The sequence below is a fragment of the Somniosus microcephalus genome, unplaced genomic scaffold (assembly GCF_052327205.1).
Source record: "Somniosus microcephalus isolate GS21.2 unplaced genomic scaffold, FLI_Smic_1.0 unresolved_chr9, whole genome shotgun sequence".
Lineage (NCBI taxonomy): Eukaryota > Metazoa > Chordata > Chondrichthyes > Squaliformes > Somniosidae > Somniosus > Somniosus microcephalus.
Window position 1 is genome coordinate 26,007,573 of NW_028225187.1, and position 25,355 is coordinate 26,032,927.

General features: G+C 49.3%; 1 protein-coding gene across 10 annotated transcripts in view; it reads right to left on the reverse strand.

Annotated features, from left to right (window-relative positions):
• Window positions 1–25,355, reverse strand: part of rbfox1l (RNA binding fox-1 homolog 1, like) — a 185,763-nt gene that overhangs the window by 34,307 nt on the left and 126,101 nt on the right. For 7 of the 10 annotated variants that reach the window (XM_085979663.1, XM_085979664.1, XM_085979659.1 and 4 more), the window contains 4 exons: window positions 23,028–23,067; window positions 20,369–20,430; window positions 10,328–10,406; window positions 6,969–7,105 (listed from right to left, as the gene is read on the reverse strand). In XM_085979663.1, coding sequence (XP_085835789.1) covers window positions 7,061–7,105; window positions 10,328–10,406; window positions 20,369–20,430; window positions 23,028–23,067 — 226 coding nt within the window. In that variant the 3' untranslated portion in view covers window positions 6,969–7,060. Of the gene's footprint in view, window positions 1–693; window positions 7,106–10,327; window positions 10,407–20,368; window positions 20,431–23,027; window positions 23,068–25,355 lie in introns of those variants that run through there. The other 3 variants (XM_085979662.1, XM_085979661.1, XM_085979660.1) reach the window with 3 other exon arrangements.

Genomic DNA, 25,355 nt, shown 5'->3' on the forward strand with positions numbered 1-25,355 from the left:
TAGTGAATCGTCTCTGAACTGCCTCCAATGCAAGTATATCCCTCCTTAAATAAGGCGACCAAAACTGTACGCAATACTCCAGATGTGGTCTCACCAACGCCCTGTACAGTGGTAGCAGGACTTCCCTACTTCTACACTCCATCCCCCCCTTGCAATAAAGGCCAACATTCCATTTGCCTTCCCAATTACTTGCTGTACCTGCATGCTAACTTTTCTGTGATTCATGCACGAGGACCCCCGATCCCTCTTTACCGCAGCATTTTGTAATCTCTCTCCCTTTAAATAATCATTTGCTTTTGTATTTTTCTGACCACAGTGGACAACCTCACATTTTCCCACGTTGTACTCCATCTGCCAAATTTTTCGCCCACTCGCTTAACCTATCTGTATCCCTTTGCAGATTCTTTGTGTCCTCTTCACGCCTTGCTTTCCCGCCTGTCTTTGTATCATCAGCAAATGTGGCCACAGCGCACTCGGCCCCTCCCTCCAAGTCATTAATATAGATTGTAAACAGCTGAGTGAACACACGGTGAACAGAAACAAAAAGTGAGGATGCGTGCGGCAGAGACACCTGGAGCAGAAGGAGTAACGGACATAAAGGCAAGGAGAAAGGAGAGAGAGAGAGAGCAGAAACTAATCCCATTCTGCCCGTGCAAAGAGAGTTACGTAAAAATGCAACCAGTCCATGCACGGTAGTGTACAAAACCATGAAACTTTATTATTAATCTTAGTCTACATGCACAAACCATCACAAAATAAGAAATTTCTGAGCAAGTGCAGGACAGCAGGGAGAGGAAGAAGTGGCAGAGGCAGATGTTGAGAGAAGTGTTCCTTCTGACGAGCTCTTGGTATGGTTCTGCTTTATATTCAATGAGATAGTAAGAATCTTAGCTCTGCTTCGCTTAGCACTTCCTACGGTCAAATTCACAATGGAAATGGCCACTGTCAAATTGTCACACTGTAATTAGACTCTACCTCCAGCGCCTCCACTGGCGGGAGGGTGTAATTACAGACCAGCGCCTCCACTAGCGGGAGGGAGTAATTACAGACCAGCGCCTCCACTGGCGGGAGGGTGTAATTACAGACCAGCGCCTCCACTGGCGGGAGGGTGTAATTACAGACCAGCACCTCCACTGGCGGGAGGGGGTAATTACAGACCAGCGCCTCCACTGGCGGGAGGGTGTAATTACACACCAGCACCTCCACTGGTGGAAGGGTGTAATTACAGACCAGCACCTCCACTGGCGGGAGGGTGCAATTACAGCGTGACAGGTGTAGCGAGGCAGTTCCCATCTTAAATATTAGTGTAGGAATTTACACGGGAAATATACAAAAAAATAAGGGAAGCATTGGTAATTTTCAAATAGGGAGTGAGTTACGTCTACACACCCTGGTCCTCGCTCTCGCCACTAACCCCCTCCCCCCGCACCCCCCACAGTAACTGCCAATGATACTAAGTCTTAGCTTCACCCTGTGCAACCTGGAGGTTGACTCGCATGTCAAAGGAACAGGTGGGGGCTTCTTTTGAAAGGATGGAGGAGAAAAAGTCTCCCAGTTCTTTATTGTATGCTATCGACTGCGCCTTTCAAAGCTGTAGAATGCTTCGGGGCCACTTGAGGTCGGGAAAGGTGCTAAATAAATGCAAGGGTGTAGAAATTCCTCGAGGGCGGTTGCGCGAAACAGGCGGTATCAGATCAGATGCCCATATTACTGGAATGGAAAACCAGGCGCTGCGTATATCGGGTGGCAAGTCCGATACCGGATGATGAATTTTTACCCCAAGGTCTTTCTTCTTTCTAATGGAAAACCTAAGGAAGATGGAGCCAGAGAAGAGGGAATAAATTCCGAGGCGCTCCAGGCCATTTCCAACTATTTTCATGGGTTGCCTCCCTCATCTGTAGAAGGGGAACCAGGCTGGTAGTTACTTATCTCCATCCTTATCTTTGAAAGGGAATGGAACTGAGAATGCATTTGGGATCGTCAAGGGGAGGGTTTTTGGTGCTGGGAATGGAACAGATTTCACTATTTACACTTCCTATCAACAGCCAGTACTCAGGTAGAGCACGGGTCAGATACAGAGTACAGCTCCCTCTACACTGTCCCATCAAACACTCCGAGGGCAGGTAAAGCACGGGTTAGATACCGAGTAAAGCTCCCTCTACACTGTCCCATCAAACACTCCCAGGGCAGGTACAGCACGGGGTTAGATACAGGGCAAAGCTCCCTCTACACTGTCCCATCAAACACTCCCAGGGCAGGTACAGCACAGGTTAGATACAGAGTAAAGCTCCCTCTACACTGCCCCATCAAACACTCCCAGGGCAGGTACAGCATGGGTTAGATGCAGAGTAAAGCTCCCTCTACACTGTCCCATCAAACACTCCCAGGGCAGGTAAAGCACTGGGTTAGATACAGAATAAAACTCCCTCTACACTGTCCCATCAAACACTCCCAGGGCAGGTGCAGCACGGGTTAGATACAGAGTAAAGCTCCCTCTACACTGCCCCATCAAACACTCCCAGGGCAGGTACAGCACGGGTTAGATACAGAGTAAAGCTCCCTCTACACTGTCCCATCAAACACTCCCAGGGCAGGTACAGCACGGGTTAGATACAGAGTAAAGCTCCCTCTACACTGTCCGATCAAACACTCCCAGGGCAGGTACAGCATGGGTTAGATACAGAGTAAAGCTCCCTCTACACTGTCCCATCAAACACTCCCAGGGCAGGTACAGCATGGGTTAGATACAAAGTAAAGCTCCCTCTACACTGTCCCATCAAACACACCCAGGGCAGGTACAGCACGGGTTAGATACAGAGTAAAGCTCCCTCTACACTGTCCCATCAAACACACCCAGGGCAGGTACAGCACGGGTTAGATACAGAGTAAAGCTCCCTCTACACTGCCCCTTCAAATACTCCCAGGGCAGGTACAGCACAGGCTAGATACAGAGTAAAGCTCTCTCCACACTGTCCCATCAAACACTCCCAGGGCAGGTACAGCACAGGTTAGATACAGAGTAAAGCTCCTTCTACACTGTCCCATCAAACACTCCCAGGGCAGGTACAGCACGGATTAGATACAGAGTAAAGATCCCTCTACATTGCCCCATCAAACACTCCCAGGGCAGGTACAGCACGGGGTAAGATACAAAGTAAAGATTCCTCTACATTGTCCCATCAAACACTCCCAGGGCAGGTACAGCACGGGTTAGGTACTGTGTAAAGCTCCCTCTACACTGTCCCATCAAACACTCCCAGGGCAGGTACAGCACGGGTTAGATACAGAGTAAAGCTCCCTCTACACTGTCCCTTCAAACACTCCCAGGGCAGGTACGGCACGGGTTAGATACAGAATAAAGCTCCCTCTACACTGTCCCGTCAAACACTCCCAGGGCAGGTACGGCACGGGTTAGATACAGAGTAAAGCTCCCTCTACATTGTCCCTTCAAACACTCCCAGGGCAGGTACAGCACGGGTTAGATGCAGAGTAAAGCTCCCTCTACACTGCCCCATCAAACACTCCCAGGGCAGGTACAGCACGGGCTAGATACAGAGTAGCGCTCCCTCTACACTGCCCCATCAATAACTGCCAGGTCAGGTACAGCATGGGGTTAGATACAGAGTAAAGCTCCCTCTACACTGTCCCATCAAACACTCCCAGCGCATGTACAGCACAGGGTTAGATACAGAGTAAAGCTCCCGCTACACTATCCCATCAAACACTCCCAGCGCAGGTACAGCACAGGATTAGATACAGAGTAAAGCTCCCTCTACACTGTCCCATCAAACACTCCCAGGGCAGGTACTGCACTGGTTAGATACAGAGTAAAGCTCCCTCTACACTGTCCCATCAAACACTCCCAGGGCAGGTACAGCACGGGTTAGTTACAGAGTAAAGCTCCCTCTACACTGTCCCATCAAACACTCCCAGGGCAGGTACAGCACCAGTTAGATACAGAGTAAAGCTCCCTCTACACTGTCCCATCAAACACTCCCAGGGCAGGTACAGCACGGGTTAGAGACAGAGTAAAGCTCCCTCTACACGGTCCCTTCAAACACTCCCAGGGCAGGTACAGCACGGGTTAGATACAGAGTAAAGCTCCCTCTACACTGTCTCATCAAACACTCCCAGGGCAGGTACAGCATGGGTTAGATGCAGAGTAAAGCTCCCTCTACACTGTCCCATCCACACTCCCAGGGCAGGTACAGCACGGGTTAGATGCAGAGTAAAGCTCCCTCTACACTGTCTCATCAAACACTCCCAGGGCAGGTACAGCACGGGTTAGATACAGAGTAAAGCTCCCTCTACACTGTCCCATCAAACACTCCCAGGGCAGGTACAGCACGGGTTAGATACAGAGTAAAGCTCCCTCTACACTGTCCCATCAAACACTCCCAGTGCAGGTACAGCACAGGGTTAGATACAGAGTAAAGCTCCCTCTGCACTGTCCCATCAAACACTCCCAGGGCAGGTACAGCACGGGTTAGATACAGAGTAAAGATCCCTCTACACTGTCCCATCAATCACTCCCAGGGCAGGGACAGCACAGGTTAGATACAGAGTAAAGCTCCCTCTACACTGTCTCATCAAACACTCCCAGGGCAGGGACAGCACGGGTTACATACAGAGTAAAGCTCCCTCTACACTGTCCCATCAAACACTCCAAGGGCAGGTACAGCATGGGTTAGATACACAGTAAAGCTCCCTCCACTCTGCCTTATTAGGCACTCCAAGGTCAAGAATAAGACATGCTAGTCGAAGAATAGATCTCCCATTACACTGCCTCAACATTGAGCTCCACCCAGAATCTTCAAGAGGAGGTCGTGGCCTTGCAATGGAAATAAACAGGGGGAGGGATGTATAATGGGCTGCTGATCCGATATCGTCCGATATACACTGTCACCCAAAGTAAGAACAACCCTGGAACCTTCGTTCCTGTAATGATAGAGGCTCTAACTTATTGGTAATGTGGCAGACACGATTCTCTCACTGATACCGACGACACTTCCATAATCATAGAATGATACAGCACAGAAGGAGGCCATTGGGGGCCCATCGTCCCTCTGCCGGCTCTTTGGTCGAGCTATCCAATTAGTCCCACTCCCCCGCTCTCTCCCCATAGCCCTACAAAAATGTTCCCCTTCCCGTATTTATCCAATTCCCTTTTTGTAAGTTATTGTCGAATCTGTTTCCCCCGCCCTTTCAGGCAGGGCGTTCCAGATCAAAGTATGTCACAAACCCATGCATAGTCTTAAAGAGGGAGTCATCAGCAGATCTACCTGTTTAATGCTGAGCTCACGGTATCAATGATTCCCCTGATGGAGGGAGCATCTCCATCAGAATTGACAATTCATAGGAGAACTCTCATTATCAGCACCCATTGACAAATGGAGTCTCACTGTGTTGAACTCTTTTATAGAGACAGCCTCACTATCAGCGATCCCCTTTATATAGAGAGTCTCGCTATCAGAGATCTCGTTTATATAGAGTCTCACTATCAGAGATCCCCTTTATATAGAGAGCCTCACTATCCGAGATCCCCTCTAGAGAGAGAGTCTCACTATCCGAGATCCCCTCTAGAGACAGTCTCTCTGTCAGCGATCCCCTCTAGAGAGAGTGCCTCACTATCAGTGATCCCTTTTATATAGAGTCTCGCTATCTGAGATCCCCTCTAGAGAGAGTCTCACTATCCGAGATCCCCTCTAGAGAGAGTCTCACTATCCGAGATCCCCTCTAGAGACAGTCTCACTATCCGAGATCCCCTCTAGAGAGAGAGTCTCCCTATCAGTGATCCCTTTATGGAGTCTCCCTATCAGAGATCCCCTTTATAGAGAGAGTCTCGCTATCAGTGATCCCCTTTATAGAGAGAGTCTCGCTATCAGTGATCCCCTTTATATAGAGAGTCTCGCTATCAGAGATCCCCTCTAGAGAGAGCCTCACTATCACTGATCCCCTCTATAGAGAGAGTCTCGCTATCAGTGATCCCCTTTATAGAGAGCGTCTCACTATCACTGATCCCCTCTATAGAGAGAGTCTCGCTATCAGTGATCCCCTTTACAGAGAGTGTCTCACTAACACTGATCCCCTTTATAGAGTCTCCCTATCAGTGATCCCTTCTACAGAGAGTCACTCTCTGTCAGTGATCCCCTCCACAGAGAGAGCCTCTCTATCAGCGATCCTCTTTGCAGAATTGATGTCAGCAGATATCGTTCTAAACTCCATCCTCGCCCTCCCTAATTGGTTGAGTCTGATCGTGAGACCCAACCTCAATCTCTTTTCGAGTTCTAAAACACCCCCCTCAAGGGCATTTTTGGGTGGGGGGGGGGTGGAAGCTAGACAAGTACATGAAGGGGAAATAAATAAAAGGTTTATGGCAACGGGGTGAGATGAAGTAGGGATGGGAGGAGGCTCGCGTGGCGCACAAAGACCGGCATGGCCTCTTTCTGTGCTATAATGTTGTGTGTCATGTATCAAGGTTGGCAAGCAGAACTTCAAAAAAAAGAAAGCGAGGTTGGGAGGGAAACGCAATTGATTGCATGTGCCATCTTTATAAAAAAAGCCCAGGTGGACTACTCCTAGTCAACTTGATACTTTGCAATTCCGGGGAGAAGAAACCCAGGAGAAGGAAGCTGCATCCAACACCCAAGAAAGCTCGTGCCAAAATTCCAAATCATTGCTCCCTCCTGCTTCAGTCAAGGCAACTTTAACACATCTGAAAAGCAAACGTTATTTCTCGAGTGTTAATATAAATAATCATACTGACTCCCTCCCGTGGTTAACATTCGTGAGATGGTTAGGATCTGGGTGCAAGCCCATTTGCACGCCCCCTGACTGCATCCAACACATCTTCCGCGAGTAAACTCAACAAGTCAGGAGTGTTGCTTCCTAAAATCCAAGCAGTTACGGTTTGCACAGCACAGAAGGTCCAAGGCACATTTCACCCCAGAGAGGGGAAGGAACTTTACGTTATCCAGCGAGTGCAGCAACGGGGGCCACCCATACCCCCAACCTCACGGCCATCAGCAGGTAAAGGCTGCTCAGTCAATGGCCCCCCTGTTTAGTACGGAGTGAACCTGTTGTAACCTCCTCGATACAGACTGGCCTGGAATGAGACAAAGAAAGGTAGTGGTCAGCAATTATCATTGAGACGCGAGGGAGCAAAAATACATCCAAGAACACAGGGAATCTCTCAAATTATTGATATAGCCCAATACAGGGGTGCCTCATACTACTGATAATACTGTGACTACAAGAGCAGGCCAGAGGCTGGGAATTCTACGGGGAGTGTCTCACCTCCTGACTCCCCAAAGCCTTTCCACCATCTACAAGGCACAAGTCAGGAGTGTGATGGAATACTCTCCACTTGCCTGGATGAGTGCAGCTCCAACAACACTCAAGAAGCGTGGCACCATCCAGGACAAAGCAGCCCGCTTGTTTGGCTCCCCATCCACCACCTTAAACATTCACTCCCTCCACCACCGGCGCACCATGGCTGCAGTGTGTACCATCTACAAGATGCACTGCAGCAACTCACCAAGGCTTCTTCGGCAGCACCTCCCAAACCCGCCACCTCTTCCACCTAGAAGGACAAGGGCAGCAGGCGCATGGGAACACCACCACCTCCAAGTTCCCCTCCAAGTCACACACCATCCCCGACTTGGAAATATATCGGCCGATCCTTCATCGTCGCTGGGTCAAAATCCTGGAACTCCCTCCCTAACAGCACTGTGGGAGCACCTTCACCACACGGACTGCAGCGGTTCAAGAAGGCGGCTCACCACCACCTTCTCAAGGGGCAACTAGGGATGGACAATAAAAGCTGGCCTTGCCAGAGATGCCCACATCCCATAAACAAATTAAAAAAAAACTCTATACAGGGGGTATGGCAGATTATTGATATAGAATCATAGACATTTGCAGCGCAGGAGGAGGCCATTCGGCCCATCTTGTCCGTGCTGGCCGACAAACAGCTATCCACCCTAATCCCACTTTCCAGCTCTGGGTCCGTAGCCCTGTGGGTTACGGCACTTCAAGTGCATATCCAAGTACTTTTTAAATGTGATGAGGGTTTCTGCCTCTACCACCCTTTCAGGCAGTGAGTTCCAGACCCCCACCACCCTCTGGGTGGAAAAAACTTCTCCTCAAATCCCCTCTAAACCTCCAACCAATGACTTTAAATCTATGCCCCCTGGTTATTGACCCCTCTGCTCAGGGAAATAGGTCCTTCCTATCCACTCTATCTAGGCCCCTCATCATTTTATACACCTCAATTAAATCTCCCCTCAGTCTCCTCTGTTCCAAAGATAACAACCCCAGCCTCTCCAAACTTTCCTCATAGCTAAAATTCCCCAGCCCAGGCAACATCCTCGTAAATCTCCTCTGCACCCCCTCTAGTGCAATCACATCCTTCCTGTAATGCGGTGACCAGAACTGCACCCAGTATTCTAGCTGCGGCCTAATTAGTGTTTTATACAGTTCAAGCATAAACCTCCCTGCTCTTATATTCTATGCCTCAGCTAATAAATGCAAGTATCCCATGCGCCTTCTTAACCACCTTATCTACCTGTCCTGCTACCTTCAGGGATCTGTGGACATGCATCCCAATACAGGGGCGCCTCATATTATTGATATAACTCTATACAGGGGATGACGTAAGAAAACTACTAGGCACTTGGTCTAAGCGTTAAACAAAGCTTTAATCAACTGTTTTACCACATGGAGGTCTAGTTGTGTCCTTCACTAGTTCCTGTTAAAGAATGTCCTACGCAAGCTGGGCCCGTGCCCGAGTATTTATACTCTCCCTGGACAGCGCCACCCGCAGGCCTCTCAGTATTATTTCATAAGTCTTTCTTTCATGAATAACTGATTCATGTCAGGGGATATCTCAGATTATTGATATAGCCCAATACAGGAGTGCCTCATATTATTGATATAACTCTATACAAGGGATATCGCAGATTATTGATAGACTCTACAGCTCTGAAACAGGCCATTCGGTCCAACTGATGTTTGTGGGCAGTTATGCTCCACACCAGCCTCCACCCACCCCTCTATCTCTCACCCTACCAGCATGTCCTTCTATCCCTTTCTCCCTCATGTGTTTATCGAGCTTCCCTTAAATTCGCTTCAATCATTCCCTGTGCCATCAGTACTTTGTCTTCCTATATTCCGTCGCATTCTTCCTCAGTACGAACTATGCCCCCCAATTTGGAGTTGTCCGCAACTTTTGAAATGGTACTTCCAATTCCCGAGTCCAAATCGGTGATGTGAACTGTGAGCATCAATGTTCCCAGCACCGATCCCTGTGGAACACCACTTCCCACCTTTTGCCAGTCTGGGTAACAACCTTTAACCCCTGCTCTGTGTTCTGTGTTTTGTAGCCAGCTTGCTATCCATTCTGCAACCTGTTCCCTGACTCATACATAGGATTACATCGGATATACGGCACAGAAACAGGCCATTCGGCCCAACCAGTCCATGCCGGCATCTATGCTCCACTCGAGCCTCCTCCCGTCTTTCCTCATCTAAATCTATCAGCATAACCCTCTATTCCCTTCTCCCTCAGATGTTTGTCTAGCCTCCCCTTAAATGCATCCATACTATTCGCCTCAACCACTCCCTGTGGTAGCGAGTTCCACATTCTCACCACTCTCTGGGTAAAGAATTTTCTTCTGAATTCCTTATTGGATATCTTGGTGACTATCTTATATTGATGGCCTCTAGTTATGCTCTTCCCCACAAGTGGAAACATTCTCTCTGTATCCACTCTATCAAAACCTTTCATAATTATAAAGACCTCTATTAGGTCGCCCCCCCCCGCACCCCCCCCCCCCCACTCAGCCTTCTTTTTTCAAGAGAGGTGACCTGAATCTTGCCATTCATGTGAAAATGCCTTATGAAATAATACTGGGCGGCCTGCTGGTGGCGCTGTCCGGGGAGAGTATAAATACTCGGGCATGGGCCCAGCTTGCTCAGGACATTCTTTTACAGAACTAGTGAAGGACACAACTAGATCTCCATGTTGTAAAACAGTTGATTAAAGCTTTGTTTAACGCTTAGACCAAGTGCCTAGTAGTTTTCTTACGTCAAGAGGTACATCCTTTCCTGATAGGTATACCCTCGCATTTCCGGTATCATCCTTGTAAATCTTCTCTGCCCCCCTCTCCAGTGCCTCTATATCCTTTTTATACTCCACGTGCTCAGATATCCCCCATTGTAGGACATAAACGCAACACAGGGGATATCACAGATTATTGATTCCACTTCCAATCAATTATTTGATTATGCAGTCTTATTTGCATTCTGTACTACTTTGGGCACTCACCACTGTTCCGACACCGTAAGTCGCGGCAGGTCCTAGTGCGTGATGGTAGGGGTCGGCTGTGGTATACACTCTGCCGTACCTGAAAGATTCAAGCAACCGAATTAGTATGAATCTCTAACCCTTGTGCGAAAGACTGATATTTAGAGGTCCTTAGCAGATGAGAACCATATGTATAAATTTAAGTGCAGCCCATTGACCAACTAACCTTACCCATAATTCCCTGGGTAACTAAAATACTAAGGCTTGTTCAAAATGTAACCGCAAGGACAGTCGGAAACAGCCTTGACTAGTTCTGATAACAGGCAGCTGACGAGGCCCTGTACTGCTTGGAGAAGCTAGAAATGAGAGAGATAAGGTAAATTCCAATGGGGTGAAGAACGTATAAACAAGATAACTGTGCTGTCTCTCTTTAGCAATTTATGTTAGTTTTCCAGTTAATTCAGGGGTTTGAGTAAGTTGGGTCGATTCCCATTGTGTGCCGCCACCTAGTGGATATTTGGTACCTAGCAACTGCAGTAAAAGTGCAGTAAAGTGCAGTAACGCACAGTAAGTGCAGTAAAGTAAACTACTGTATATCACAGACCTACAGCTGCACACGGTCTGGGAAGTTATATTGTTGCCACGCTTGAGTCTTGGATATTATTTGTCTGTAAGTACTTGAGAATGTTATAGATGATTAGTGTACACTATATTTTGCAGAAAATGTTTAGTTTGTAACTTTTCTCTGTAAGCAAACTTACACAGCTAGCCGTGAAGTGCTCGCTCTCTGTCTAGCTGGTTAACTTGTAGCTGTATTTTGATGCACTATGTACAGGGCTAATTTAAAGAGAATGCCTTCCAGTTTGCTGAATGCATATTCACAGTAAGCGGTGTTTCCACGTGTTTGGTGAGTTACATGCCAAATGTACTGTGTTGCTCAGGCGTACCTAAATTTGTGTATACATATCAGTTATGTGCTTGTATACTAATGTGTGCTTCCATTTCTGTATTGTACTTCAGTTTCACAATAAGAATCTTTCAGTAAAGTTTACAAGAAAAGTCAAGCCTTGTGATTTTTATGGGAAGATATCAAGTTGTTAGCTATCTGTCTAGCTCTGCATAGGAACGCGCTGCAAGGGCAGAACAATAACGATGAACACGGTAAAGTTGTAGATAATATACGGGGCCAGGCGGGGCCAAGATGACAACCTTGATCTGAGTGACAATGGTATTTTGACCATTAGAACTAATTAAAGAAGGTGATTTTGTTGAGGACCGTCATATGAACACTGGTCAAACGAACGTTTGATAAGAAAAGGGATAAAACCCCGATACTCAAAGAACAACTTCACACAGATCTACCGCGACGACCAAAGAGCGAAGGAACAGACTGAAGACGACGTCACCTGTGTCCAAGAGGCTCCAGAGGCCAAGGGGGAATAATTTGGTTGCTTTGCGCCTCCTGTTAGCGCACTAAGAGGGCGCTTATGGGGCGCAGAGCAACTAGCGCCCGGGCGCGGCGATGTTTGCGCCACTCACGAAATCGACCAGACATTTTGCAGTGGCGCTAAACACTACCGCCACGATCTCCTGCGCCCGCAGATCGTGACGTCAGTCAAGCGTGCAACACAACAGTAGCACCCCGGACCGGATATTCAGTGGCGCCCCCTGCCTTACCGCCTGCCGCTAGCAACGACAGGTTGATAGGGAACATTTTGCAGTCGGGAAGGGACTGGGGGAGCGCTATACAAAGGCGACCGCTCCCTGCCTATTTTTCGCGGCCACATTTTTGCGAGAGAGCCTTCTGGAGAGATTCAACGCTGTGTGAAGGAGTTTTGGGTACTGAGCAGCACTTTGCAGGTTCATTTTGATTTGACCTTCCTTGCATCGATTTAGAAGAGACTATGGGGGCTGCACTCTGAGCTCTTTCCCTGGGTCCTCTCCATTGTTCTTTCCAGCAGATTTGATGTACAGGTCTCTCCAGGCCAAGATTCAAGGCTGCAATGAGCAGGGTGTGGATCAAGATCAACCCTCCCCTTTAAGAACTGGCTGGCGCCAGTGTGTCTGTGTTCCATTGCTGACTGACATCACATGAGCTTCGCCAGCGCTCTGAGGTAGCGCCTCGCTCCTCGGCATTAGCGCCTTAAGAGAGGTGTGTAGCGTCTGATTTTGCGCTCCAATCACCTCCAGGGGCGATAGAAGCCAAGTTTGCAGTCGGAGATGATAATTTGCGCCAGGCGCTAAAATTTGCGCCGGGGCGAAACCGAATTTCTCCCCCCCAAGGGTGGCGAGCTACTCATGAAACTATCGCCTGTTGTTAAGTATATTACTTTGTACTATGCTTAATAAATTCTTGGTCTATTGCCCAATACTACCGGTTGCTACCTATTTTGGTGTCTTGGCCAAGAACTCTGAGAAGGCCCAGAAATTCGGGTCGGAGGCTTCCCGCGGGTGCAAGCCTCCGACCTGCACTTACCTAGCGCGCCGGCCGTTGAGCTGTGGGCCCACGTCGGATTCCGATCCTGGGCCTCCTCCAGCTGCCGGCGCGCAGTGCTTGCGTATCCCAGGGACGCAGTTAGTTCGAAGCGTCCCCTGGGATCACGTGGGCCATGGAGAGCCAATCGTAGCAGGGAATTTGTATTCATGGATTTGACAGGAAGAGCTGTCAAATCTATGAATACAATTCAGCCCCAAAACATCATTAAAATTTTAAATAAATTTTTTTTTAAATCACGTTTTTAAAATAACTATATATTACATAAAATAACTATTTTAAACAATAATTTAAATTTTTGAAAAAACTAATTACAGTTTCTAACGGGGCTAAAAATAAACTTTCTTTAAAGTATTTAAAAATAATAAAACTGTGGAAAAAATGTTTTAATTTAACTTAATTCAGCACTTACCTTGTTAAAAGCAGGCCTTGCGCCTGCTTTTTAAAAGCGTAGCTCCTGGAGACTTACCCTCCCGGAGAAAGCTGCAAAAAAAACGGAAGTTCCAGGCGTACACGCTGCCTCTCCGGCGCACGCGTTCGACCTGTGAACCCCTTCCTTTAAGGGAACGGAAGTTCCGGTTTCCCGCGCATGCGCAGTGCATGCACGAAACCGGCACTTTCGTTGGCCCTACGGGTGAGGACCCAGCGCGTACTCACCCGTGGGGACCCGAATTTCTGGGCCTTTAAAGTTCTTACCCTCTGAATGAACATAACTGGATGACCAAAGTTGAGGGCCAACAAGGAACTTGAGATCCAGTCTGCCCGTCACGGAAACATTCGTGTTGTCCTAATATTGCACCTTAGAATCATATATGGGGGAAAAATTGGGTATCGCCCATTTTGGGGCGCTAATATCAGCCGGGCGCAAAGCTTAGCGCCCGCCACTAATTATCGCCTCTGACTGCACAATTTGCCTCTATTGCCCCTGGAGGTGATTTGAGCGCTAAATCAGGCGCTACACACCTCTCTTAAGGTGCTAACATCAGGGAGCGAGGCGCGACCTCAGAGCGCTACCAAAGCTCGGGCGATGTCCCTTATCATGGAAGCCAGACAGACTGGCGCCGGCCAGTTCTTAAAGGAGAGGGGGCCGTCTTGCTGGCCAGCCACACCCTGCCTATTGCAGCCTTGAATCTCGGCTTGGAGAGACCTCAAAAGCAATTGCGCTGGAAGCACTAATGGATGGCCCAGGGAAAGAGCTCGGCGCTGAGGAACCTCAAAAGTGGTGCTGAGGGCCCAAAACTCCTTAGGGCAGCGTTAAAACTGAAAATTCTGCCGACAAGAAAAGGCAGGAAGTGCCCGCCTTTAAATAGCGCTCCCCCAGCCCCTTCCCAACTTGAAAACGTTCCTCTCTACCTGTCGTTACTAGCGGCAGGCGCTAACGGGAGACGCTAACCAACCGAATGTTTCCTCCATAGAACTATTGCAGCACGGAAGGCGGCCATTCGGCCCGTCGAGCTCGTGCCAACTCTCAGCTAGTCCCACTCCCCCGCCCTTTCCCCGTAGCCCTGCAATTCATTTCCCTTCAGGTACTTATCTAATTCCCTTTTGAAAGCCACGATTGAATCTGCCTCCACCACCCTTTCAGGCAGTGCATTCCAGATCCTCACCATTTGCTGCGTAAAAAAGTTTTTCCTCATGTCGCCTTTGGTTCTTCAGCCAATCGCCTTAAATCTGTGTCCTCTGGTTCTCGACACTTCTGCCATTGGGAACAGTTTCTCTCTATCTACTCTGCCCAGACCCCTCATGATTTTGAACATCTCTATCAAATCTCCCCTCAACCTTCTCTGCTCCAAGGAGAACAACCCCAGCTTCTCCAGTCTATCCGCGTAACTGAAGTTCCTCATTCCCGGAACCAGTGTTGTAAATCTTTTCTACACCTTCTCTGAGGCCTTCACATCCTTCCTAAAGTGCGGTGCCCAGAATTGGACACAATACTCCAGTTGAGGCCGAACCAGTGTTTTAAACAGGTTCATCATCTGGTGGATATGTAGATAGCAGAGGAGGTATTTGAAATCCACCCCCCAACCTCAACTTGAACTCCTTCAGGTTATCTGACACTCCATCCGCCACCTTAAACATTCACTCCCTCCACCACCAGCGTACCGTGGCTGCAGAGTGTACCATCTAGAAGATGCACTGCAGCAACTCACCAAGGCTTCTTTGACAGCACCTCCCAAACCCGCGACCTCTTCCACCTAGAATGATAAGGGCAGCAGGTGCATGGGAACACCACCACGTGCAGGTTCCCCTCCAAGTTACACACCATCCCAACTTGGAAATATATCAGCCGTTCCTTCATTGTTGCTGGGTCAAAATCCTGGATCTCCCTCCCTAACAGCACTGTGGGAGTACCTTCACCACACGGACTGCAGCGGTTCAAGAAGGCGGCTCACCACCACCTTCTCAAGGGCAACTAGGGATGGGCAATAAATGCAGGCCTTGCCAGCGACGCCCACATTCAAAGAATGAATTAAAAAGAGGTAGCTACCGAGTATGAAAAACTACATGGAAAAATGGCCTTTAGCCAAATCCAAATACATTAACTTCTTTGTCTTATTCCACTCACCCCTACCTCCCAGCCCCCCACCACCCCCACAGTCCGGTCCATCTACCAGACCCAGGCAACTCTGCTGCACATATCCAACCCAGCTCCCTGCATTCCCACAGCAAGCCAACCCTTTGATCATCCAACCCAATGCAAGCCAATTCTACCGGGCAGTCCCCAAACTCAGAACAATGCTCCCCCCCCCCATCTCAAACCCAACCATTTCGGCCGGGAATTCCTTTTGAGGTGCTCCCACTCCGCCATCATTGCTTCCATCGAGCAAGTTCAAGGAAATTCCCGGGCTAAGGAAACCTAACAAGCGCTCCAACACAAAACCAATGCTACCCTCCAAGGCAACCACGTGCCACTCTTGCTTGCCAACCCAACCCAACCCTCTCCAATTCCGAATCCAATCCATCTTCAGCCTCCGGTTCCCTACATTCCAGGTCTTTGCTTTGAAATTCTAATCAGATTACTCAGCTTTAACTGCAAGATGATAGTTCCACCTGAAATCATTCAAAGAAAGAACGACTTCCATTTATATGGCGCCTTCCATGACCACCGGACGTCTCTAAGCGCTTTACAACCAATGAAGTACTATTGGAGTGCAATCACTGTTGTAATGTGGGAAATGCGGCAGCCAATTTGCGCACAGCAAGCTCCCACAAATAGCAATGTGATAATGACCAGATGATCTGTTTTTTTGTTATGTTGATTGAGGGATAAATATTGGCCAGGACACCAGGGAGAACTCCCCTACTCTTCTTCGAAATAGTGCCATGGGATCTTTTGCACCCACCCGAGAGAGCAGACGGGGCCTCGATTTAACGTCTCATCCGAAAGACGGCACCTCCGACAGTGCGGCGCTCCCTCAGCACTGCACTGGGAGTGTCGGCCTGAACCCACAACCTTCTGACTCAGAGACAAGTGTGCTACCCACTGAGCCACAGCTGACACTTTGGCCTAGAAATTCACTTTGGGCCCGCCAGCTGGCGTGCGCCCAAAAGTTAGCGCTGAGCGCGGAGCCAGTTGCGACCGTCAGATATTCAGTTTTTGCGCCCCAAGTCGGGACCGGGCGCTATTCCAGGGTGTGCCCGCCCCCGCTTGGGGCGCTGAAACTGAATTTCAGCGCTCTAGGCGACGCTGCGCCACCCGCTGCGGAGCGGCAGGCTGCGGTACTGCAGGCCTCCTCCTTCTCTTAAGGGGGAGGTGCCTGCAATGGGGAGATCGCCGCTGGATAGTGCCGGCAAATGAGCCCGGCACCACGGAGAAGTGCCGGGTTCGCGGAAAGCAGCCGGCAATGCCGCGGGGGGGGGGTGGAGGAGGCCGGGGAAGGAGGTGCGGGCAGGCGGCCGCCGAAAAAGCGGCCGGCCGCACCTCCACCTTAAAGCGCCCCACTAAGGCTACAGTACGGCCCCGTTTTCTGGTCGCTGTTTGCAGCCGCTGCGGAAGAGGCGGCCGCAACTCAATATGGGGGTCGGGTCGGTAGCGGGGCGGCAGCGGGGCACTGCGCACACCGATGACGTCATCGGTGCCGGCGCAGCGCTAACGGCTACCATCGCCATTACCGCTGCGCTGAATATCAGTGCAAACTCCTCTATTGGCGCAGAAGCCCTCTTTGGGCGGCAACTGGCCGCAAAGCTGGCAGCGCCTTACTGAATTTCTAGGCCTTTGTTTTTAACTCGTGTCATCAACATAAATACTGTGGCAACAAGAACAGGTCAGAGTCTGGGTATTCTGCGGCTAGTGTCTCACCTCATGACTCCCCAAAGCCTTTCCACCATCTGCAAGGCACAAGTCAGGAGTGTGATGGAATACTCTCCACTTGCCTGGATGAGTGCAGCTCCAACAACACTCAAAAAGCTCGACACCATCCAGGACACAGCAGCCCGCTTGATTGGCACCCCATCCACCGCCTTAAAATTCACTCCCTCCACCACCAGCGCACCGTGGCTGCAGTGTGCACCATCTACAAGATGCACTGCAGCAACTTGCCAAGGCTTCTTCGGCAGCACCTCCCAGACCCGCGACCTCTTCCACCTAGAAGGACAAGGGCAGCAGACGCACGGGAACACCACCACCTCCAAGTTCCACCTCCAAATCACACACCATCCTGTCTTGGAAATATATCGGCCGATCCTTCATCGTTGCTGGGTCAAAATCCTGGAACTCCCTCCCTAACAGCACTGTGGGAGTACCTTCACCACACGGACTGCAGCGGTTCAAGAAGGCGGCTCCCCACCACTTTCTCAAGGGCAACTAGGGATGGGCAATAAATGCTGAGCCTTGCCAGCGATGCCCACATCCCATAAAAACGAATAAAAGGGTTAAATTATGAGGCCAGGTTGCACAGACTAGACTTGTATTCGCTTGAGTATAGAAGATTGAGGGGTGAGCTAATCGAGGGTGTTTGAAACGTTAAAAGGATTCGATCGGGTAGATCAAGAGAAACTATTTCCTCTGCTGGGGGGGATCACGAACGAGGAGACATAATCCTAAAGTTAGCGTTAGGCCGTTCAGGGGTGATGTCAGGAATCACGTCTTCACACAAAGGGTAGCGGAAATCTAGAATTCCCTCCCCCGAAAAGCTGCGGACTCTGGGGGTTAATTGGAGCGTTCAAGGTTGAGATTGATAGATTTTTGTTGGGGTATGGAGCAAAGGCAGGTCGATGGAGTTGAAGTACAGAACAGCCATGATCTAATAGAATGGCAGAGGAGGCTCTACGACCTCTACGACCTCCTCCTGTTCCTAATGTTCCAATTTCGTTACAATTCAATCAAAATTTTATGCCCTACGGATGCAGTAATTTTGGTCTTCTCGTCGCAAGAGTCAAAAACGATCATAAATGGGGCCACACATAAGAACATAAGAACTAGGAGCAGGAGTAGGTCGTACGGCCCCTCGAGCCTGCTCCACCATTCAATAAGATCATGGCTGATCATCGACCTCAACTCCACTTTCCCGCCCGATCCCCAAATCCCATGATTCCCCTAGAGTTCAAAAATCTATCTCAGCCTGGAATACACTCAAAGACTCAGCATTCACAGCCCTCCGGGGCAGTGAATTCCAAAGATTCACAATCCCCTGGGTGAAGAAATTCCTCCTCCTCTCAGCCCTAAATGGCCGACCTCTTATCCTGAGACTGTGCCCCCTAGTTCTAGACTCTCCAGCCAGGGGAAACAACCTCTCAGCATCTATCCTATCAAGCCCTCTCAGAATTTTACCTGTTTCAATGAGATCACCTCTCATTCTTCTAAACTCCAGAGAGTATTTTTTTTTATTCGTTCATCGCGGCATGGCCAGCATTTATTGCCCACCCCTAGTTGCCCTTGAGAAGGTGGTGGTGAGCCGCTTTCTTGAACCGCATGGCGAAGGTGCTCCCACAGTGCTGTTAGGGAGGGAGTTCCAGGATTTTGACCCAGCGACAATGAAGGAACGGCCCGATATACCTCCAAGTCAGGATGGTGTGTGACTTGGAGGTGGAACTTGGAGGTGGTGGTGTTCCCACGTGCCTGCTGCCCTTGTCCTTCTAGGTGGAGGAGGTCGCAGGTTTGGGAGGTGCTGCCGAAGAAGTATAGGCTCAATCTACTCAATTACCACTCATAGGACAATCCCCTCATCCCAGGAATCAATCTAGTGAGCCTTTGTGGCACCGCCTCCAAGGCAAGTATCTCCTTCCTTAGGTACGAAGACCAAAACTGTGCACAGTACTCCAGGTGTGGTCTCACCAAGGCCCAATACAATTGTAGCAAGGCTTCCTTACTCTTATACTCCAACCCCCTTGCAATAAAGGCTTCTTCTTCTTCTTCTTAGGCAGTCCCTCGGAACCGAGGATGACTTGCTTCCACATTAAAAATGAGTTCGCAGGTGACTGATGAGTCCAATGCGGGACCGACAGTCTCTGTCACAGGTGGGGCAGACGGTGGTTGAAGGGGCGGGTGGGTGGGGTGCTTGGGTTGACGTGCGCTCCTTGCGCTGCCTGCGCTTGGCTTCCGCTTGCTCCCGGCGAAGAGGCTCAAGGTGTTCGGCGCCTTCCCGGATGCTTCTCCTCCACTTTGTGCTCTGGTCTTGGGCCAGGGATTCCCAGGTGCCGGTGGGGATGTTACACATTTTCAAGGAGGCTTTGAGGGTGTCCTTGAAGTGTTTCCTCTGCCCACCTGGGGATCTCTCGCTGTGCCGGAGCTCCGAGTAGAGCGCTTGTTTTGGGAGTCTCGTATCGGGCATGCGGACAATTTGACCCATCCATCGGAGCTGATCGAACGTGGTCAAAGCTTCGATGCTGGGGATGTTGGCCTGAGCGAGAACACTGACGTTGGCGCGCCTATCCTGCCAATGGATTTGCAGGATCTTGCGGAGGCAGCGTTGGTGGTGCCTCTCCCGTGCTTTGAGGTGCCTCCTGTACATGGTCCATGTCTCTGAGGCGTACAGCAGGGCGGGTATCACAGAAATCACAGAAATCACAGAAACCCCACAGTGCAGATAGAGGCCATTTCGGCCCATCGAGCCTGCACCGACACATATCCCACCCAATCCCCGTAACCCCTACACCAACACATATCCCACCCTATCCCTGTAACCCCATGTATTTAATCCCCCTAACACTAAGGGTCAATTTATCATAGCCAATCAACCTAACCCGCACATCTTTGGACTGTGGGAGGAAACCGGAGCACCCGGAGAAAAACCCACGCAAACACGGGGAGAATGTGCAAACTCCACACAGACAGTCGCCCGAGGCCGGATTCGAACCCGGGTCTCTGGCGCTGTGAGGCAACAGTGCTAACCACTATGCCACCGTCACTGCTGCTCTGTAGACCATGAGCTTAGTGCCAGGTTTGAGGTCCTGGTCTTCAAACACTCTCTTCCTCAGGCGACCGAAGGCTGCACTGGCACACTGAAGGCAGTGTTGGACTTCATCAATAAAGGCCAACATGCCATTTGCCTTCCTAATTGCTTGCTGTACCTGCATGTTAACATTACGCGGATGAGGTGCCACGGAAGGTTTGGCGGAGACATACTTACCCGTCACTGTAAGTAGTGGTCGCAGCCGCAGGTTGGGCCACTCTGTATGTGGCGTAACCGCCCTGAAATACAAGAAAGAGGCAAGAACAAGATCAAAAAGGCAGGAAAAGACACCGAGAGGGACATATAGTGGGTAGACATTCATCTTAGGCAGACTCACATTGGCCGCCTGTTACACTCGCTGCTTACTTTTCAGTTCCATTGTCAATAGAATGGAATATCGGGTGGGACATATAAAAGAGGGCCGATGTGATAGTGCCCTATTTGTGCTACCACCCAAGAGAACGTTCTACCCTGCAGGCGATGAGAGAACACGGCTCGACGACAACAAGCAAAGAGGCAGAAAGAAAGATGGGATCAGGCATAGCACACCGGAGAGGGAGAGACAGAGAGAGTGAGGGAGAAAGAGAGATAGAGTCAAGCATAGTACACTACAGAGGGAGAGAGGGAGAGACAGAGAGAGAAAAAAACAGAGACTGAGACAGAGACAGAGAGAGAGGGACAAAGAGGGGGGAGAGAGGGAGAGACAGAGAGCAACAAAGAGAGGGAGAAAGAGAGAGAAAAAACAGAGACAGAGACAGATAAAGCGGGGCAAAGAGGGGGGGAAGAGAGGAAAGAGACAGAGGGGAGAGCCAGAGAGCAACAAAGAGAGGGTGAAAGAGACAGGAATAAACAGAGACAGAGACAGATAGAGAGCGACAAAGAGGGGAGAGAGAGGAAACAAAGAGAGGGAGAGACAGAGAGTATCTTAAAGGACGAGAGAGAAGTAGAGAGGTGGAGAGGTTCAGGTAAAGGGAATTCCGGAGCTTAGGGCCAAGGCAGCTGAAGGCACGGCCACCGATGAATCAGGGATGCGCAATAGGCCAGAATTGGAGGAGCGCAGGGTTCTCGGAGGGTTGTAGGGCTGGAGGAGGTTGCAGAGGTAGGGAGAGGGCGAGGGGCCATGGAGGGATTTGAACAGGAGGATGAGAATTGTAGGGCTGGAGGAGGTTACAGAGATAGGGAGGGGGTGAGGGGCCATGGAGGGATTTGAACAGGAGGATCAGAATTGTAGGGCTGGAGGAGGTTACAGAAATAGTGAGAGGGCAAGACCCATGGAGGGATTTGAACAGGAGGATGAGAATTGTAGGGCTGGAGGAGGTTACAGAGATAGGGATGAGCGAGGGCCATGGAGGTATTTGAACAGGAGGATGAGAATTGTAGGGCTGGAGGAGGTTACAGAGGTAGGGAGGGGGCGAGGGGCCATGGAGGTATTTGAACAGGAGGATGAGAATTGTAGGGCTGGAGGGGGTTACAGAGATAGGGAGGGGGCGAGGGCCATGGAGGGATTTGAACAGGAGGATGAGAATTGTAGGGTCAGAGGAGGTTACAGAGATAGGGAGGGGGCGAGGGCCATGGAGGGATTTGAACAGGAGGATGAGAATTGTAGGGCTGGAGGAGGTTACTGAGATAGGGAGGGGGCGAGGGCCATGGCGGGATTTGAACAGCAGGATGAGAATTGTTGGGGCTGGAGGAGGTTACAGAGATCGGGAGAGGGTGAGGGGCCATGGAGGGATTTGAACAGGAGGATGAGAATTGTAGGGGCTGGAGGAGGTTACAGAGATAGGGAGGGGGCGAGGGGCCATGGAGGGATTTGAAAACAAGGTTGAGATTTTTTAAATCGAGGCGTTGCCGGACCGGTGAGCCAGTGTAGGTCAGCGAGCACAGAGGGTGATGGGTGAACGGGACTTGGTGCGAGTTAGGATACAGGCAGCAGCGTTTTGGACGAGCTTCAGTTTATAGAGGGTGCCAGGCGGGAGACAGAAAGAGAATGACAACGTGAAACAAAAAGAGAGAGACAGAGCGAGCAAGTGAGACATAGACAGATGAGGACAAACAGAAAGAAAGTGAGAGAGAGAGCAAAACAGAGAGGAGAAAGTTACAAAGAGATGGGGACAAAGAGACAGACAGAGAGGTCATATTGGGCAGAAACAACAAAAACCCAAAGCAAACTCAATTGCTACTTGGCCCTAAACAGACAATACAACATGGCTGATTACCTGACCATGGTAAAGGATAGCAAACTGAGAAAAACCTTGACAATGTACAGACTTAGTGAACATAACCTGGCGATCAAAAAAGGTAGACACAGGCAGACCCGGCTACCAAGAGAGGACAGGATATACTCTCACTGCAGTCAGGGAGTGGTGGAGACAGAGATGCACTTCCTCACAGCTTGTAGAAAATATCAGGGCATAAGGGAGAATTTCTACCCAAAATTCACAAAAATATGCCCGGAATTCAGAAATCTGAATGACGACCAAAAACTCCCATATCTACTAGGGGAAGAGAGAAATTGTGTAACATTAGCGGCACACTATGCTACAGCTTGCCATAAACAGAGGGACAACCACTAAATATAAGAAAAGAGTATATATAAATTATATGAGTGTATATTTATACACTCAGGGATATATCTGTTTATACACTGTATGGATAGATCTGTATTTTTGTGTACAAACATGAATGTTTTTTGATGCTTTGGCAACATAAGATGTACCTTGTCATGCCAATAAAGCGATTTGAATTGAATTGAATTGAAAATTGAGGGTGATAACAACACACAGAATAAAAGATTAGTAGTGTAGCAATGCTCAGCACACAATAATTGGATACCTACATAAACATCTGCCCCGTATAAACCGTCCTGGTACACAACTCTGCAATTCAAAGAAATATAAGAGGAAATCAGTGTTACAAAGATATATCGTTAGGTCTTTCACACGTTCTGCCAATCAACTCTCCTAAACCTTGTGTTTGCTTCATTGAACTCCTCACTTCAAAATACAAAGCTCTCAAATATTCCGAAATAAGAACAGAGAATGCTGGATGCGCTCAGCGGGTCAGGCAGCATCGGTGGAGAGAGAAACAGCGTTAACGTTTCAGGTCGATGACACCCTTCGTCAGGACTGGAAAAAGTTGGAGATGGAACAAGGCTTTAAGCAAGTGTAGGGGCAGAGAGAGGGAAGAACAATCGGGAAGGTCTGTGATAGGATGGAAGGCAAGAGAGATTGAGAGAATTCTGCCATTTACACTTCATCTAGAGCCATCTTTTGTTTCTTAACTTGTCCCATTACCATCTCCTTTTGCCTCGCACCGTCAGCCCTTGTGTCTCTTAATCTCTCCTGCCTTCCATCCTATCACAGACCTTCCCTTTGGTTCTTTCCTCCCTTCCCCCCTCTCCCTGCCCCTACACCTGTTCCATCTCCAACTTTTTCCAGTTCCGACAAAGGGTCATCGACCTGAAACAATGGCCCAGAACTTCGGGTCTCCACGGGTGAGTACGTACGGAGTACTCACCCATAAGCCCAATGGAAGTGCTGGTTTCGTGCATGCACTGCGCATGCGCGGGAAACCGGCACTTCCGTTTCCCTGAAAGAAGGGGTTGAAAGGTCGACCGCGTGCGCCGGAGAGGCTGCGCGTGCACATCGAACTTAAGTTTTTTTTTACAGGTTTTCCCAGGAAGGTAAGTCTCCAGAAGTTACACATTTAAAAACAGACGCAAGGCCTGCTTTTTACAAGGTAAGTGGTGAATTAATTAAAATTAAAACATTTTTTCCACAGGTTTATTATTTTTAAATACTTTAAAGAAAGGTAAGTTTATTTTTAGCCCCGTTGGAAAATAAAATTAATTTTTTCAAAAATTTAAATTGTTTAAAATAGTTATTTCATGTAATTTATAGTTTATTTAAAAAATTTGATTTTTTAAATTTATTTGAAGATTTAGTGATGTTATGGGGCTTATATTATTTATAGGTTTGACAGCCCTTCCTGTCAAACTTATGAATGAAGCATTCCCTGCTCCGATTGGCGCCCCATGGCCCACGTGACCCCATTTGGAGGAGGCCCAGGATTGGAATTCCATGGGGTCCCACAGCTCAACGGCCGGCGCGCAAGGTAAGTGCAGGTCGGGGGCTTGCACCCGCGTGAAGCCCTCGACCCGAATTTCTGGGCCGTTAACTCTGTTTCTCTCTCTCCACAGATGCTGCCCGACCTGCTGAGTATTTCCAGCATTTTCTGTTTTTATTTCAGATTTCCAGCATCCGCACTATTTTGCTTTCAAATATTCTGAACCCTGTTTCCCGAAAAGGTAGTCGAACCCATTCAGACCCGACCTCAACCCTGAACCAATGATGGTACTGCCCTTTGCCTAAAGGACAGAAAGCAGAGAGTAGCGGTGAACGGTTGCTTTTCAGACTGGAGGGACGTATACAGTGTGTTCCCCAAGGGTCGGTATTAGGACCACTGCTCTTTTTGACATATATTAATGACCTGGACTTGGGTATACAGGGAATAATTACAAAGATGGCAGGTGACATGAAACTCGGAAATGTACTAAACAGTGAGGAGGACAGTAACAGACTTCAGGAGGACATAGACAGACCGGTGAAATGGACAGACACGTGGAAGATGAAATTTAACACAGAGAAATGTGAAGTGATGCATTTTTGAAGGAAGAATGAGGAGAGGCAATTAAATGGTACAATTTTTAAGCGGGTGCAGGAACAGAGACACCTGGGGGTGGATTTGTTTCCATTAGAGCAAAGGAGGTTGAGGGGTGATTTGATCGAGGTGTACAAGATTATGGCGGGTTTGGATAGGCTAGACGGGGAAAGGCCGTTCCCACTAGTTGGTGGTACAAGGACTAGGGGACACAGATTTACGGTTTTGGGCAAGAGATACAGGGGGGATGTGAGGAAAAACTTTTTTACGCAGCGAGTGGTGAGGACCTGGAACTCGCTGCCGACGGAAGTGGTGGATGCGGCCAGGCTCAATGTTTTCAAGGGGAGACTGGATAGACACCTGAGGAAAATAAACTTGCAGGGCTACGGGGATAGAGCAGGGAATGGGACTGACTGGATTGCTCTACAGAGAGCTGGCACAGACTCGATGGGCCAAATGGCCTCCATCTGTGCCATTGTGACTCTATGGGGGAAAGATTTGGTTG